This window comes from Pipra filicauda, unplaced genomic scaffold (genome assembly GCF_003945595.2).
Source record: "Pipra filicauda isolate LSUMZ 115617 unplaced genomic scaffold, ASM394559v2 scaffold283_size971201_pilon, whole genome shotgun sequence".
Lineage (NCBI taxonomy): Eukaryota > Metazoa > Chordata > Aves > Passeriformes > Pipridae > Pipra > Pipra filicauda.
Genome location: NW_024104402.1, coordinates 651,271 through 668,871, shown reverse-complemented (window position 1 = coordinate 668,871; position 17,601 = coordinate 651,271). Strand labels below are relative to the sequence as shown.

Genomic DNA, 17,601 nt, shown 5'->3' with positions numbered 1-17,601 from the left:
ACTGGATACATCTAAACAAACAAACAAACGAGCTATTTCGCACCCGAAACCACAACACCATGGTACGCAGTAGCAAGTAAAGGAAAAACAGACCAGAAATGTGTAAAGTACTACCCAACAGCACCAACATTTCACAAAAGTACAGGAAACCATTTTTATTTCATGCAATTTGTGCCTGTGTTCATGCTTGGTGTTTCCTTAGAAAGGGTATTTACTGGATTCCCAAAGAATACACTGTAGAGCATGTCCTGGGTGCAACTGGTGGTTGAAAAAATCGTGGCATTACAGCAGTACCACTTCCAGCTCCACTGCATGGAAAGATCCCCCCCTCCTCCCCAGTTGCAAGAATTTGCAACTAAGTTAATAGAAAATTAATTTTCAGCAACATAATGCTTGGTATTGGCTTTGTATTGCAAAGCACCCGAGTAAAAGCAAAGCTGTGGTAAAAGCCGACCTCTCTCAGCCACTCCATTGGGAAAAATATCTATTTGGCAGCTGGGGGGGGGGTTGGGATAAGGGCTTCTGTGAGAAGAAAGAAGAGTAGTAATAGCCAAAGCTAATGGATGAATAATTGGAGAATATTACATGACAAGGGTTTTTTTTGTTTTCTTTAAAAGCTTATAATCCTGCAGAAGACTGAAACTAAAATACCCCCCTACTATAGCCCTTCTTCAGAACCTCCAATGCAATGCCTGTTTCAATAATCTACATTTTTTTTTCCTTAAGCCCTCGTCTTTTCCCCCATTCTTTTACAAATGTAGAATGATGTGAATCACACATATCTTTACATCACTGGAACAACCATGACAATAATTGGGGGGACATCTTTAAACACAAAAGACATTTGAAGTTTGTTGGTTTTGTTTTGTTTGAGTTTTTTTTGTGGTTTTTTTTGTGGGTTTTTGTTTGTTTTGTTTGTTTTTGTTTTTGTGGGTTTTTTTGTTTGTTGTTTTTCAATAAGCTCTCACATGACGTCTGTGCCCAAACTGAGCAAGATAGAGATGTGTTGCTAAGGGCAAAATCACTTTGTAGGGTCTTGGAGTTACCTCACGAACAGCAACAGAAACTCAGAAAACTCATATTTTGGCTTATGGAAGAGAAATCCAAAAATACCAAGTATAGAATATCCTGCCTCTCACATCCCAAACTCAGTCCAGCTATTCACACACAGGTTTTGTGCTTCTTACAAAGAGCTGCTACGGGTAAAGGTCCAGAAGAACTCTACTGACTTATTTCTGCTCAGATATATTTGTAGGCCTACATTACATTCACCTGACTTTGTATATGGAGGCCCATGGCAAGGAATCACCAAAGAAAAATTGAGCTCATATACGATCTGAATTGCCCTCTGCAGTTACCTCTCTCTGTCACATCTTGAGTTAAATGTAATAGAGCCCATGGCTTTGATGTCTGTCCTCTTAAATGTTGTGAATGCCTGGGAACAGAACCAAGAACTGGTGAATAAAGTTTCAGTGGGAAAGAAATAAGAGAGGCAGTAATCGATACAGCTTGGTTATGAAGAGTTTTCTGTATAATATTTCTTTGGTTTAATATTTTTTGTTTAAAGAACATATTTCAGAAGAGGCCTATTAAAACCATCAGTGTTCGGTTTAGGTGGAAAGATGAGTAGCATTTTAAAATACATCCTTAAACTCTTTTGCCTGAGCTCTCAGTACAGAGCACTTTTATCTTTATAAGTACTTTCTTTGTTCCAACATGCATCCACTGCCACTGTGGGTGACCTGCATTAGCTGCTGAACCTCAGCACTAAACAGGCATCCCACAGGAATGGGAGAGGAGAGAGCAATGAATGCGAGTGGCTGCATCATCCCACAAACAGAGCAACCAAAGTTGCCTGCAGCCTTTCCTTGAGCTGTCTGCTGCTCTGCAGTCCTTGCACTTCCAAGGAGCCACTGAATACTTTCCATTTGAAACAAGATGTTTGCCACCCACCACCAGCCATATCAATTCTTTGGTCTTGCCTTTCCCTATTTATGAGTGCTCCTTCCTCCGCTTTCCTTTCATTTGCCTCTTCTCCATCTCAAACAATTTCTGGTTTCCTGTTACTGTTTCCTCCACCTTATGTTCCATAATTCCAAAAAGAAGTAGAAATTATAAGTATCATGGAAATTATAAGAATTGCCTATTGTGACTGTGCTTACACTTTTTGTTGTTGTTTTAAACTGGGGGTGGGGAAGAGAACACATGTTCCATGATTTCCTTTTTTTCCTCTTTGTTTCCAAAGAAGTACTGAATGGGTTGGATTGCTGGTTTCACAGTCAATAAATAACAAACAAACAAACAAACCAAAACAAACAAAAAAACAAACCCAAAACAAAATAGGTGAAGGTATCAAGGTTATGACTGGTTTGCTGTTAGTAAACTGAGAAAGGGATGGCAAGCATTTACCCGTTCTAGCATCAAGTAGACTGGACAAAACCCACCTAGTACTTCTTAGTTACAAATCATTTTGGCAAGGAAACCTATTGTGGCTTTTATTCATATTATACACCTAAAACTATTTTTTTTCCTTAAAATGAGATATGCAGAGTTCAAATCTGAAGTCAAAGTTAATTAAAGAGCGAAGCTGAGGATAGTGAAAGAAATGGGCTTGGTCTAACCACACCACAGTGATTGGTATAAAGAATGACAGCAGGCTTTGGCAAGCACATGGATCTATCCACATGAGCAAAAATCAAATGGTGCTAAAAATTTAGGACAACAGAGCAGATTGCAAGGAAGCATAAAAAAACCAGTGAGAACAAAAAACCATACAAATGCAATACGACGGGATACTTACATCACTGATGTGGCAATTTATTTTGTGACTTGCAATCTTACTTCCCTTTCTGTTGAGTCTACAGGATGCTCCACTGTGTCCAAAACACTGACAAGACAACATCTGTCTATAGCTTATGCTAACAGAATTTAATTAAAGGATTAAGGCTTGTCACATGACAATGAGATAGGGAACGTCACCTTGCACTCCATTTAAAGCACTGCAGTTGAATCTGAGATCCTTTGCTTGTCACACCACTACACCAGGCACAGCAAGTCCAACACAGGACTCCAGTGCCCGGCTTTGGAGTCACCCCCATGTGCATGTGGAGACTCGAGCACTGTTGGTGCAACCCAGAGAGCAGGTGAGATGCTGCACAGGCAGGTGCTCAGGGCTTATTGAAGGGCACTGTGTGTCTTGGCAAACAGTGGGGTTGGAGTGGTTTAGGCAGCAGCTGAAAGAAGTGGGTCATGGTTTTAAACTAAGCCACTCCTGAATGCTCTCAAAGTCCTGCTCTTGGTATTGAAGTCCTTTATTTCAGTCTAGTTTCTACTGAGGAGACAACCCATCTGCAATGTGCCTGCTTTCTGATGGTAGGTCAGCATTAACCTGGACTTGCATGAAGTTCAGTTATGCTGCAATGAATCTTGCTAACACTGAAACACTGATATAGAGCAAAGTCAAAAGTTCCTCTGAATATGTGCTTTCCTTCAGCTGTCAACAAGTGATAAAATAGGCTTAATTTTCTGAAATCCTTTCCTTATATTAGTTTTACACCATCTCTTGCTTTCCCTAGCAAAATCAGAAAGTCATATATGACAACTGCCTCCTTGAGAATAAAAAAAAAAAATTAGGATTTCAAGTCTAAATGATTTGACATATTTGGCTAATTTGCTCTCTCTGACCTAATTTTCAACTATATTCCTCAGTTCCTGCACTATGGCAACTTTCAGTTCTAAACGTGTTTAATTTTGCTTGCTCGTAGGAGCTGGATTTTCCTCTTTCTCTTTTTTTTTAAGCACACTTACAGCTTTCAAGGGCACATTTATTTTTTTTAAGTGAAACGCCATTTTATTTTTATTGAATCAGTTTTCTAGTTAATTTCTTTTATTACTAACAATATTGATGACTAAAGATCCCAAAGATGTATGTTTGCCGCTAACCAAAAAAACAAGCCACAGGACAAAATTATTCACTATGAGTGATTAAATTATAAAAGAACTTTCGCCTCCCCTTCCCTGATGTTGTATAACCACAGAAGAGGTCTTCTTCAGCTTCAGGCAGAGCCCTCCTGCCCACAGTTCTCTCTGATGCTTCCAAATTAAAGTTTGTCACTACTCCCTCCACATTCCAGCTTCTTCCCTGACCTATCCTTCAGGGTTCTGTCATCCTCTGCCTTTTATGTGGAGCAGCCAGCCTTGAGCTCCCACTGCCTGTTGGAACAGTCTGTTCCCACATACACACGCTTCAAGCATAGGTGGCAACAACGAGCAAGTTACTACAGTAGCATTTAATGTAAACAGCAAATGAGGCACAGTAGCAAAGCACCATCACAGACAAGAAGACCAAAAAAAACCCACAAAGCTGCCAACTTTGATCATGCTTACAGCCAGCTCTTCTCTTCAGCACCTACAAAATATGCTCCAAATTGTCCTCAGGAAGAAAACTGCAACTGAGGCTCTGCTCACTCCTCTCCTCAATATTTGTGATCGTTCCCAGCTGGCTGATCCCATTTTACCTGGCAAACCACTGAGCGGTTTTGCCAGGGAAAATACTAGCTACCAATATGGGCTGCAATAGGAAGAACAATGCTGGTAGTTTAGTTTTTTAAGAGCTCCTCAGCTTCCAGCTCCCATCCCAGCCCTTTACAGTAGCGGTGAGGTTTGGAAGAGAGTGGAGAAGCACAAGATCTGGAGGCTCAGCCCATCAGCCTTGCAGCTCCCAGGGCAGCCCTGCTGCAATTCGCCCGCCCAGTTCTTGCTTGTCTTTCACCTCTGGTGTGGCCTTGGGGATTCTTCAGGGCAAAAGCACCAATGGACAAATTATCAGTGGAGAGGCACAGCATTAATGAAGAAGGTAGGGGGAGGGAGGAGAAGAGGACCAGTGACAGGAATCTGAGAAACAAACCTTCTTGATCCACATATCTCCTTCTTTGGGTGAAGGCCTGTGGAAGAGCTCATTAAGTGTAGGATTTTGAGGGGAAAACTCAGAGACAGAAAAATACGGACTTTGATCTGGCAGTCTGAGTAGGACAGACTATGAGGGAGCTCTTAACAGTCATCCATCATGATCCAAGGCAACATTAAAATAGAGGCAGGATAAATCTTACTTCAAGTCAAGAAGTCCTGCAGAGACACGTTTAATAAGGGATAGAATCACAGCCATAGAATAGCACACTGCAACCTATTTCTCTGGTATAGATAAGATTTAAATGTCAGAGACTAATTTTCATATAAAACAGGCAGGTAGGAAACAAGGTTATGAGATAGATTAGGTCTAATCTCAATTCTCATATGTAATTCCCCTAAAGTAAAAAATGTTACCAGCAAGATCTCCCTGTACACCCATGACCAAATCCACACAGTGTTTGCTCCTGTAGAATAGCAGCTGCATGACTGGCAAGACTTTGCTAAGAACCATCATGCTGAGAAACCTGATAACTGTTTAGTTCATAAACTTCTTTAAAATAAATATTTGTTATAGCTTGATATATAAAATATATTACCTAAGACAGTTGGGTAACTAACTTTGTATAGAACATAACAAGCCTTTTTGAACGTAGGAGAACACAGAGGTTTGGCTCAGTAACTTTTCTCCTTCTTTTCTACCTGCAAGCCCTCCCATTCCCTCTGTAACCACCATGCACACAAGATGCTCAGAAGAAGAGATGAGGTTTGTTTCTTTTTTACTTGTATCTGGCACAAAAAAATGCAAGAGATGAATAATACCAAAGCCTACTGACAGACCTAAACAAGTGCCACTGCCAAAGCAATGCTGGCTTACACAGAGAAAGAGAGCTTTATGTTCACAGCAGAATGCCATGATGAGAGCAGTGCTGATAATTAGTGACTTTGTTCCCTGCTATGTTGCATGAAAATTAACTGTCTGTAATGCATCTTTGTGACATGATTTAGACAAACAGCTGATGAAATCTTCCTCACTTGTACCCAAAACATAGCTTTGTTCAGGTTTTTTTTTATCACTGAAATGTTTTCCCAACTCAGAGTCTCAGTTATGTTACAGGATAGAATAAATGCTAGAGATGACAGCAGGTCCATTTAAAGAAGCACATGATTGGACATTTTTTACAATCAGAAGAGAAATCTGAGTAGAGACCTCTCCCAGACAGTCCTAACTCTGTTAAAAAGATCAAATGTACAAAATATAATGCTTGGAAAGTTTATATTCTCTCTGAATCTCCCTTATGATGCTGAGAAAATAAAATGAATTCATATTGCTATGAAATTCTATTTTTGCCACTGGTGACATCCAAAGCTTTATTGATTAAGAAGACTACAAAATCCTCACCCTAGTCCTCATTTCCAGCATGGAGGCTAACAGCCCAGTCAAGTAATACAGCAATAATCTCTCTTCCACTGAGAATACTTTTATTCACAAGGCAAAAATTGGAGTTAGACTTTTGGGTAGTGGGAAAGGCACTCGCAAAGTGAGCAAATCTATTTTTGCTCACAGAACTAATTTAATGTTTAAGTGCAACAAAAACACTAAATTAGCCATGAAGATCATGCATATCCAACGGCTTTCACCAGACATGACTGTGACCCAGGCCTCTAAATACAGAAATATTTCAGTCCTAAGGAATCAGCTCTGTTATTTTCTGCTTCACCAGATGATGTTTCCTTTTGACCAGCCATAGAAATATAATTTCCATTATAATAATTAAACATTTATTAAAATACTATTTATTTGAGAGTTAATATATTGTCTCTTTCAGTAATAAAATATGGAATACTCTTTTTATCTATGCTATTTAGACCTCAAAACTTAAAGGAAAAACATTCATACTGAAAATAGATCAATGTACAGCACTAGGTCAGAAATAGCATCGCTTGATTAAAATCCCAGGAACTTGCTGTGATACTGTACATTGATTAACAATTCACTTTTTCCGTTTATCCACATATTCCATTTTCAACATCTGGCAGTGAGTGGAATACAAACCCAGATTATCTGATACTGAAGCAAATCTAGCAGCCTCAGCATATCTGTGACAGTCCATCCTTCTGGCAGACTCTAGGTACCTGTCTTTCAGAGACAGAGTGCTCTGTGTCTTGGGGCAGCACCATTTCTTACACATGCAGGGCACAGTAGAACGTCACATTGCAATCCTGGGTATTTCATGCCTGGTACTTCTTGCAGTGTCCTCTTGCAGGTCTCCATGTCTCTCTCAATGAGGCATATGCACACATTTCCAAACAAATAAGCTGTGTTTTCAAGCAGATATTAAATATGAAATACAGCAGACTACAATGTTGTTAAAAGAAATGGCTTACACAGCCAAAAGAAAAATTTCAGTTAAAAGTATGATGCTCTGAATATAGATGTTAATGTTTTGACTTATTAAATCTTAACTGTTCGCATTAACATTTGGGCTATTTATTTTGTCACAAATATCCTTCTCTTCATGCACGAACAGGAAAGCAAGCACATGGATAAAAGTTGAAGGCTGAACTCGAACTTTACATTGTTATGGACTGTCCATCTCTACTGCTGTGTACTTTTGGACAGTAATGGAAAGGATACATACCTGCAGTCGTCCCCTCCGGCACTGACCACGTATCTATCTCCACTTGTAAATCGAATATTAGTTAAGTGGGCAGAGTGACCTAAAAATCGTTTGTGTTTTGCCTGAAAAAAATCCCAAACAACAACAGAATGAGACAGTCTAAATATTCTGTGCCCTCCAGAATCAAACAAGGCATGCATGTTTTTAATCTACCTTTCTATTGAATCACATATTTATATCATTCAGAAGTTATATAGGTTATCGAATGTGAAAGATCTCCTGAAGGAGAACTACCACTGAGCTGCAGTGCAGAGTGAGTTATCACCAAATGAGAGAGCGCTTGCAAATTGGGAACAATGATCAAGCTGACACAATACCATGAAATATATCTTGTCACATGATTAACTTGTACATTTTGTGTAAAATTCTTAACACTGAAAAAAAAATTAATTGTAATTGTGTGAGCAGTTTACACTGTGCAGTCTCAAACCTTGAAAATTAACAGTGAAAGCAAATTAAAAGAACACTAAAAATTAAAATTATAAAAACTGAAACAAACTGACAGTGTTAGTAAAAAATACATCAACCCTTCATCCATGGAGATACACAGATGGGACTAAAATCACCAGCTGTCTTCCTCATCTGTCAAAAGGATCAAAGATGAGGAAACTACTAAAGGCTTTGAGATTTTCAGTATGAAGGCACTATGCTAATGCAGGCTGGCAGACAATATCAGCATATACAAGAGGTTATAGCAAGAGCTCTTGCTCAAAATGGTAGGAAAACTCTGAGGTGAAACATGCTTACAAGACTATGGAGCTAAAGTTATATTAAAAAGCTACAAATTTAGAGAAGAAAATATTTCAATCATATGTCTTCTACAGAAACAAGACAAGACCATAATATCAACAGTACTTGTTGCTCTAAACGTGCAAAAACAAGTTCTTACAAATTTTTCAGGACATGGAAAGTCAAACAGTTTGACCATGCCAAAATCATCGCCTGTTACAAGATTGATTCCCGAGTGAGAGACGCAAGCACAGTTTACATCAGCTTTTTCAGCATGCCTGGACCAGATTCCAATTACTTCATCCCCTAGAACACTGAAACAGAACAGCAAAGAGATTCTTTTGAAAACCACAGCAAAAACAATAGAGTAACAAAATAGAAAGCTGCTCGCATATTGTAACCAGTTCCATAAAAATGAAATTTTGACATTTTATTCTCACACATACATGACTTCTATAAGTTTTATTCTGTAATTAATTTTTGTATCATTCTATAATTGCTTCTGAAACTGATTCAGTGATATAATTCCCAAAATGTTGTAGCCCATGGCAACACTAAGAAGCAGAAGTGAAATCAATAGTACTAATATTGTCCAGTGAGGCATTTACAAAAAAAAAAAAAAGAAAAAAAGAATAAAGAAAGGACAATAGAAATAGAACGTCATAGCAAAAGCATTAGATGAATAAGTTTCAGCTTTTGGAAAATAAAAAATTGTATATTCTCATTATAACTATGCTCTGTTGATTCTGTAACTCTTTTATATCAATTGAAATTTTCTCTGAGTCCACTGAAGATTGAATTATTTTAAGATTCCAGAAAATTGCCTTTGCAAAGCCTTATAAAAAGGCTTTTATTCAGCTCTGCCTACCATGTATATGCATACTTCCAAGAATGCACAGAAACAAGCATTTGTTAATAGGTGAATGATTTGGGAATTTTTCTGTGATTCTTTCCCCTCAATTCAGAGCACAGTACACTACATTCAAAAAGGCATGATTTACATCAGACACACTGAATTGGGTCAGAAAATACCAGTTTCTTGTTTTCGTATCAAAGAGGTGACAAAAACTTATTACCCAAAGAAAAAACAGAAATCTAGAAAATGAGTCTTTCAGAGCCCTTTAAATGCTTACAGTTTTAGTTATGTCTTGCAGCAAAGTCAGGATTATTATTGTTTAAAGTGGTTCATATGTGGAAAACTTTCAGGTATTTATTCTCAATTTTTGTCTGAGGGTGATAATTAGAGGACAATTACTGAAAGCAGGTAAAGGAGATTGAAATAAGGCACAAAAAATCAGATTTGCATAAATAGAAAACAAACTATTTAAATTTTAACTAAAAATAAAATATGGTATCATTCTTCATGTGATATCTTGAAAGAAATATAATAATTTTAATGCATTTAAAAGTACTTTTGCATGCCTTTTAATTTGCAAATGTTAATAGCAACTTTATTATACAGTTACAATTAGTCTCATACTATAAATAAACTTGAATTAACCCAGCTGTGTATTGTCTCTGATTTTGATATGTACTGTCTCTGGTTTTGATATGTACTCTCATCACTATTTTGAAGCAAATAGTGCAGTATTCCAGATAATTTGCACAGTGCAATGAAAAAACTACTGAGGTTGCAAGAGTTGCACCAAAGGAGCTAGAGACAGCCAGAGAGTAGAAAGGCACTTTGTGAGAGATCAGTTTTTATCGGACATCCTCACTGTCACACAGCTCCTGTCTGGTGAGGGAATCTGCTGTGCACTGCCTTTTGCTGTACTGCTGATCTGTTGCCAGAGCAGATGGGTGTGTTAAAAGAAAATATGTGACTGAATGAAGGGATGAAATATGCTTTTAAACAGTAGGTGTTTCTCCTGGGAGTTACAAGTGTTTTAACAGGTGTAAATATGTGAATCATTTACCTTGTCCAAGTAGCCCATGTTATTCTGTCAATCACAGCTTGGTCCACAAGCTGTTTTCCTGAAGGCACTTCATACACTTGCCTTTTGTAAGACCCCGTAGAGACCTTTGAGATGACCACAGAGAATTTAGAATAGATTAACTTGTTTCAAAAGATGAAAGTATAAATCTAAAGGGCTTTGAAAAGCATTTTCTTGACAGTTATCTCTTACTCCTAAGAAAACTTGGTCAATGAATTGAAAATTCTCAAAAATCTATACACGCAAAAAGCAACAGTGAGAAAGCATAAGATATCTTAACATTTAAATCTCTGATTAATAAAAAACAATTGAAACATCTCACATTCTGCACATATTAATTCTCTCTATATATTGTGTGCTAGTGTGTGTGTACACTCAAATAAGGCAAAATAAATTCCTATCTTTAAAACTGATGCAAAAGCATTCCTCTCAGCCTGTAAGTGTTGATTTGATGATGAGAGAAGCTTACTTTTCCTCTCAGATGTGAGTAAAATATAGAAAGCAAACTATACAGAATTTATTTTGATTTTAAGAACTTTCTTGAGCCCTCCTATGGTTGGGAGTTGCAACACCATGATTTTGGTGACACTCCACAAAGGCTACCACTAAAATGATTTGTAATGCCATCGTTGGCATTACCCTGGACAGAGTGTAATGGTCAGAGTCCAGGGCCCTGCTTGGGCCTGCATAATGACAGACTGTACTCTTTCCTCTTTTAAGATGGTCCATCAGCATCAGAGATAATAAAGCAGGGAGGCACAGTGATTTTGAATCCTGTTTCTCATTTCTATGTTTATTTCTTGTATTTAATCTCCAGGAATACTGTTCAAAATTTAATGCATCCACTTATCACTACAACAAAGTAACAGTCTAGTGACAGCAACATATTACCAACATTTAGTTACAAAATTTAGAAGTACTCAAAGGAGAACACCTGCAGAACATCTGTTGTATGTTTTTAATTCAGTATTTTGAACAATTAATGATTGATACCTGGAGATAAGAGCTATCGGCAGAGAAGTCCATCTGGATCACAAAACTTGGGATATCTTTGCAATAGCTGATTCGATTTAGTGTGGGACCCAAAGTCAGATCATAAAAATCCACTGCATTCTCACTGGAACCAACTGCTAAGTATCGAGAATCTGGGCTAAACCTGAACAGATAAACACAGGTTGGCACTTACAGCAGATTCTAACATTTGAGGAGCATGGGTACATTTGCATTTCAAGTATCTGCTATCCAGAACTAGAGAGAGCATTTAGTCTGCTAAGTACAATAACTTTTTAAATGAAATTTTCAGAGAACACATATCCAGTTAAAGGCGGCAATAATTTTGGTACAGATGACACATATAAGTGAACTGGGAACATCTCTTGAATACTTCTGTTCATTACCTGATGTCATGACCATCTCAATGGTCCAACAACTTGTGACATGCCCCGATGACTTTGACTCTCAGATACTAAACTTACAAGGTTACGAGCTAGAAAAATTAAATGGTGTAAATGAAGAAAAGCCAGAGCTTCTATATGAAATGTACTGAAAAGATGTGAAATCAGACCTTCTGTCTTCACACAGTGGGTTTTTTCCTCCGGTTTTCCTTTCTAGTCTTCAGTAGCTTCCTGAGTTGAAAAAACTCCTCACAGCCCCTTCTGTGTTACTAGGGCAGTTTATTTCTGTTCTCTCTGAAACGTACCTTTGGACAGCTTTCTGATTCCAACCACCCCCTAACTCCTGCAAGGTCCCTGTTTGCTCATATTTCTCTCTCATCTCACTTAGCTCTCCAAAAGCTTTCCTTAGCTGGTCGTGACCAGTTTATCTCAGAGAAGAAACTTCTTGTCCTCCACTCAAGAAATAGGCAAATTTGACTTCTAAATCCTTTCTAACAGACACAACAAAGAGCAAACTGACAGACAGGCATTTCCGTTATCTCTCACAATCCAGTCTTCATCTCTAAATTTCTGATCTCATTTTACCTCCTGCACATCATCTCTTACCTCGAGCGTGCCAGCTCGGCGTCACTGGCAAAAGTGCTGAGGGTGCACTTAACACTACTGTCCACAGTGCCAACAAAGAGGTAAAACAACAACAGCCCCAATGCCAGCCACCAAGGAACACCACCCATCACTGGTGCCCATTCCATCAGTCTTTTTGACCGATAGCTCTCTCTTATCTTCATGTACCTCCTCCTTCCTTTTTATTCCTGGTATCAGAGTAATCACAAAAACTCCACAATTCTCTCATTGATTCCAGCTCTCTGAAATATCATTGCAATGCTCCTCAGAACACAAAACAGTACTTTTAAAACTCAAAATATTAGAGATTTCTAGCATACTGCAACAGGCAAAGGGATTATATTTTCTGACCTGATATCTTGAATTGCTGATCTTCTGTCTCTTTTTTTCCCCCAAATTTTTAGAGAGGTCACAAGCAAGATAATAAATTCTCCATTTTTCATGCCGATAGCTACCATATCACCTTCTGGGCTGTAACAAACAGTACGAGCTGCATGTCCTAAGCTGACTTTGTTTAGCATCTTCTGTGAAGAAATAAAAATCCCAAAATAGTAACTGTTATTATTTGTCCATATTTTAAAAGCACCTTACACTAATAGTTTGTTAACACGATAACAGTATCAGATGGATTATTCTCAGAATACATTAAAAACCAAGTTTCAAGTCTGCAACACCACTAAACAACTACCTACCTTTTCAACAATATCCCAGAGTCTTACTGTGCCATCTTCTGCAGCAGAAAGGAAAAAATCTCTGGATGGATGCGTGGCTAGGCCCCAGATTGGTCCATCCATATGACCATTAATTAGAATGTTACATGCAGCATTTTTCTCTCCAACTTCAATTATTTCAGCATTTCTTGTCCCAACGAGAATTTTCCCCTTGAACAATAGCGAAGGAATTATCTCCGATGTAATATATTAACCACTCATGATGAACAGCAATAAAGATATAATCTAGAGCTATAGTTCTGTCAAGAAAGTTTGCTTAAATTGAGTTGTTAAATAATCAGTTATTTTATTTTTTAAACTCCTCTGATTTATTGAAGTACAAAGCTGTATAGAAATCATAATGCTAGTTGAGTTATTGCTTGTAATGATACTTGATATTTGATATTTGATATCTGAAGTGTGAAAATAAAAAAGAAATAATTAATTAGTCTTTAATAAAAATATATATGAATATTATCCTAAGTAAGACTGAGATCTCATGAAGTAGATGTTCTTCTGCTGCAATATCCATTGTAGACACCTTCTAACTTAACCTTTAATTTCAAATAGCAATTATAAAAGAAAGCAGAAGTCATTTATCTGATATTTACAGAACAATCTACAAATTATAAGCTTTATTTTACAGACAGGAGGCTTTCTTTACCTTGCCTCTACAAACAGAGCGAACACAGTCTGTCATTTGTCCTGTCTCTAGTCTGAAGGCACGACATCTTTTTAGCTCTTGATCCCATAGCTTAACTGCTCCGCCTTCCTTTGAACTGTGAAGACATCAGGAACAATCATAAGTATAATGGATGGCACAAAAAAGACAATTAATATATGAAAGAACTACGTTATTTAATGTAATATATTGCAAATGAGGCACTTTTAATTTGTTTTTACTGAACTGTTGATGTTAATATGTTGAGCCTCCTAGCTAAGCAAGACATACTGATTCCATGTTCTTACTGTACTACTTTGCAGAACAAGTTGAAAGATGGGTGCTGCTAAGCTTAGTCTGAATGAGCAACCTTCAAGGACTAGTTAACTTCTTAGTGCTTAAAGTTAAATGGGGGTTGGAGTTAGAGAATATTTAAGGTCCCTTTCAATTCTAACCATTTGATGGTTCTAAATTTCAAACTAAATGTTTTGCCTTCTCTCATAAATAATCCTCTGATAAATACTGTTGAACCATTTAGTAATATAAGGTGATTTCAAGGCTGCTTTTGCTTATAATAGTTCAGTCTTTTTCAGCTTAAGGAAGTAGAACTGTATTATCTCTTTGATAATTGTGTATTTGCACTAGGAAAAACATCACCTGACTGATGCAATGCAGTATAATTGATAATGCAATATTACTAATAATCTATTCACATAATTTATTTTACACTTGCCTATTATTTTTAAACAAAATAGTGTAAAGGCAGCATAAAGGCCTGAAGAAGTTTCACATATGCTTCAGAAAAATGACTGTTATCTAGCAGTTAAAATGATGAAGAACTTCTTTTCTTGTACAGCATTTAGATTCTGATTCATACCCCTTGGCTTTAGGTAATTAAGCATGGCACCCTTGTCAGGGGCTGGAGTTTTACAGGATCCTAGCAACCCTAAGCTTTCTCTTATAATCAATGGGAAAAAATAGGTAGCTGGAGCTCATGTGGGGTTACATGCACTTTGGACGTGGTGGCTACTCTTTTTCCTAATACCTGGTCAGGGATCTGAAAGAGACTACTCTTCTAGCTCTGATATCTCAGCTGCCTACTGTTAGATGGGATGAATCCAAACCATTTTCAAAGAGTACATGTGCATGCAGAAAAAAAAAGAGGAAGGAAGACTCACGGCCTTTCTTTGCCTCCTGTAACAATCAAACCATCTCTTAATGTGGTGTACATTGTGAAAACAGGTCCGTTGTGAGCTTTGGCCACAATTCGTATCAACACATGATCTTTCCAAACACAAACATCTCCACTGATAGTACCTGTAAATGTCAAGTTATTCTGAAAAGGGGAAAAATAAACTCATCATCTGATTCTGAGTAAGGCAGGAAGAAAAACATTCAGAAATAAAGATCATCACCATTTGCATTTAGGTTAAATTGCTTTTATTTGCTGCTGTAGAAGAGGAAACTGTAGAAGGAGCAAAAAGAACCTCTAGAGACAAAACAGTGAGGTACTACATTCCTTCTTGAAGTCTGAAACATGCTTTCTTGTAGCTAACAGGCTCTGCACTGCAAGAAGAAGTGCAATGACTTAGAGCTTCAGCTGTGTGGTTATCTGTACTTTCAGCCTATCAAGTGTGCAACATATAGTAAAAGAGTAGAAAATCACAGTAAGTATTGACATTTCAAACAAACAGGCAATTTTCATCCCCTTGCTATGTACATTACACTTGCAGTAATTTTTGTGGTTAGGTGAACATACTCACTGGATTACAGTATCCATTAGTTTAAGAAGAAGAGTTTAACTTAAAACTAAAATCTGCCTGTTCTTCTTTACTTCTGCTTCCTATTCTTGAAAGGTAACAAAAATAATTTGAACTGCAATTTATTAGGATACACTTAAAACCAAGAGGAACCCGTTATTGAGCAAAACTGTTTTAGTAACTTACATGAACAATCCTCAAATTCAGCATCATATGTAGTATTACAGAGTATCATTATGCATGGACAGATGTGGCATGAACACTTTCCTTAACTGAAGTGGGTTGATGTTCTACATCCTTTTTTTAAAGAAGAGTGTGTGTGTGTATGTATCTAATAAAGTAAAAGAGGATTGGAAATGAACTTGAGAGCAGATACTCTGTCCTCACAGCATATCTTTTAGGCCATTTCCAGCTTCTGTTTAGGGACATGTGAACTAGCTTCTTCTGAGACCCAACCAACAGCACTCCCAGAACTGCTCCCTACATGAAATACAAAGAACACACTGGGTTTGGCTTTATTCAGTTTGCACAGCATTTCACAAAACCCCTGCAAATTCTGCATCCTCAAACAATGTCATACCAAACCCCAGGCCATTTAGCATACAGCCCGATTCTCACCCTAAGAATCTGCCTCTCGATAAGAAAGTTTACAGAGGTTTTCCAAACCCTTTACTGCCTGAGCTGTGCATCAGTAACAGTTATTATTTGAAAAATATCTTGTTTCTTTGTAAGACTCTCTTTTAAATCAGACAGACACCCTCTGGAAAAGAGACAGCATTATGAAAAAATGAAACCACAGGCCAGTTACAGTTTCAAAAAGCACAACTGATGGCGTAAATTCAGTCTGGACCAAACAGGCAGATCACCAAACAGGACAGTAATGTATGCAAGGAATGTGAAGCACCACTTCCCAAAAGAAATCTGTGGCTTTCTACCCAGCTGAAGAGATGAGTGCTGCTCATACAAAGCAACTCCTGAAACAGCAGTGCCATGGAACTTAGCAACAAGGCCTGCACATGTCAAGAACAGCCCAAAGCAAAACAAAACCCTACTGTGGTTGTCTAACAGTGTCTAACAGTCACAGACATTAACGAATGCCCCAGGGCAACGCAGCTCTCTGATCACCCACGAGCAGCAACACATACAGATTATAACAGAATCACCTCCGGGTGGGCATAAAATTAGTCTCATTTCTACTGTTTGGTTCCTGCAGTCTAGACTCAGTTTTGTTTTACCTGGATTAAATACCAAGCAGTGTATTACCAGTCCAAAGCACCTATATTTGTTTCTCTTGAAAAAATACAAATCCATAATCTTCTTTTCTTTTCTGTTCTAAAGAAAGCTGGTATTAGTCCTAATTAGCAGGTAAGTATTAGAAATACTAAACTGAGTTTAATAAAACAACTGACATACTCATTAGCAGGTTAGAAAAGTCTCACTAAACTGAATAAAGGCAGAAGGATAAAAACATTTTTGTTTGTATGTATTTTCAAGTAGTTTGTTGAAGTACATACCGCTCCAAAAGCTACAGATAGCATCGTCTGCATGCGGGCATCTTCTATGGAGCTCAGCAGCCCTTTTTTACTGAGAAGAGCTCTTCCAGCCAGTGTCCAGAACCTCACATGTTTTACTCCCACAGAAACAAACTGGGTATCTGAATCTGGTCTGAATTCTGCTACAAATATACGCTGGTTATGTCCAGCTCGGCTGGCAATTTTGGCACCTGACAGAAAGAAAATGAACATTTTGAACTAGCTAAGAAAAATACACATTTCCAATTAAAAAATGTTAAAATCATTTTAACCCATATGAAGATTCCTCAATCAGGATCCTTAGCTGCCATTTTAAATCTGTATCAACTCTTAAGAATGAGCACAGGCATGTTCTGACTGAAAAGGCAGTGAATGCTTCATCTTACCTAAGATTGTATAAACATACACCTGACATTGTGTCCATCTCTAAAGCATCATTAGATGTCACTAGACAAGCTGTGAAAGATCATTTTCTATTAACTTGATAGTTGATCTTTAAACTTCTGAGAGTTACTAGTCGATCAACAGAAATCCTCAAAGAGAGAAGAAGTAAACCCCTAAGACCAGAGAATCAAATTCATAATCTGGGCATGGCTTTGTCAGACAGAAAGAAGATGAGAAAGCAGCTCACCAAATCGCTTTAGCCTGAATCCTGAACACAGATCAAAGCC

General features: G+C 37.8%; 1 protein-coding gene across 5 annotated transcripts in view; it reads right to left on the bottom strand.

Moving 5' to 3' along the window:
* Window positions 1-2,028: 2,028 nt before the first annotated feature.
* Window positions 2,029-17,601, bottom strand: part of EML5 (EMAP like 5) — a 109,920-nt gene continuing 94,347 nt past the window's right edge. For 4 of the 5 annotated variants that reach the window (XM_027738607.2, XM_027738617.2, XM_027738624.2 and 1 more), the window contains 10 exons: window positions 16,913-17,121; window positions 14,817-14,974; window positions 13,642-13,756; window positions 12,960-13,148; window positions 12,619-12,791; window positions 11,243-11,405; window positions 10,232-10,335; window positions 8,476-8,629; window positions 7,548-7,648; window positions 2,029-7,224 (listed from right to left, as the gene is read on the bottom strand). In XM_027738607.2, the coding sequence (XP_027594408.1) occupies window positions 7,188-7,224; window positions 7,548-7,648; window positions 8,476-8,629; window positions 10,232-10,335; window positions 11,243-11,405; window positions 12,619-12,791; window positions 12,960-13,148; window positions 13,642-13,756; window positions 14,817-14,974; window positions 16,913-17,121 (1,403 nt within the window). In that variant the 3' untranslated portion in view covers window positions 2,029-7,187. The remainder of the gene's footprint in view (window positions 7,225-7,547; window positions 7,649-8,475; window positions 8,630-10,231; window positions 10,336-11,242; window positions 11,406-12,618; window positions 12,792-12,959; window positions 13,149-13,641; window positions 13,757-14,816; window positions 14,975-16,912; window positions 17,122-17,601) is intronic. The other variant, XM_039382810.1, reaches the window with a different exon arrangement.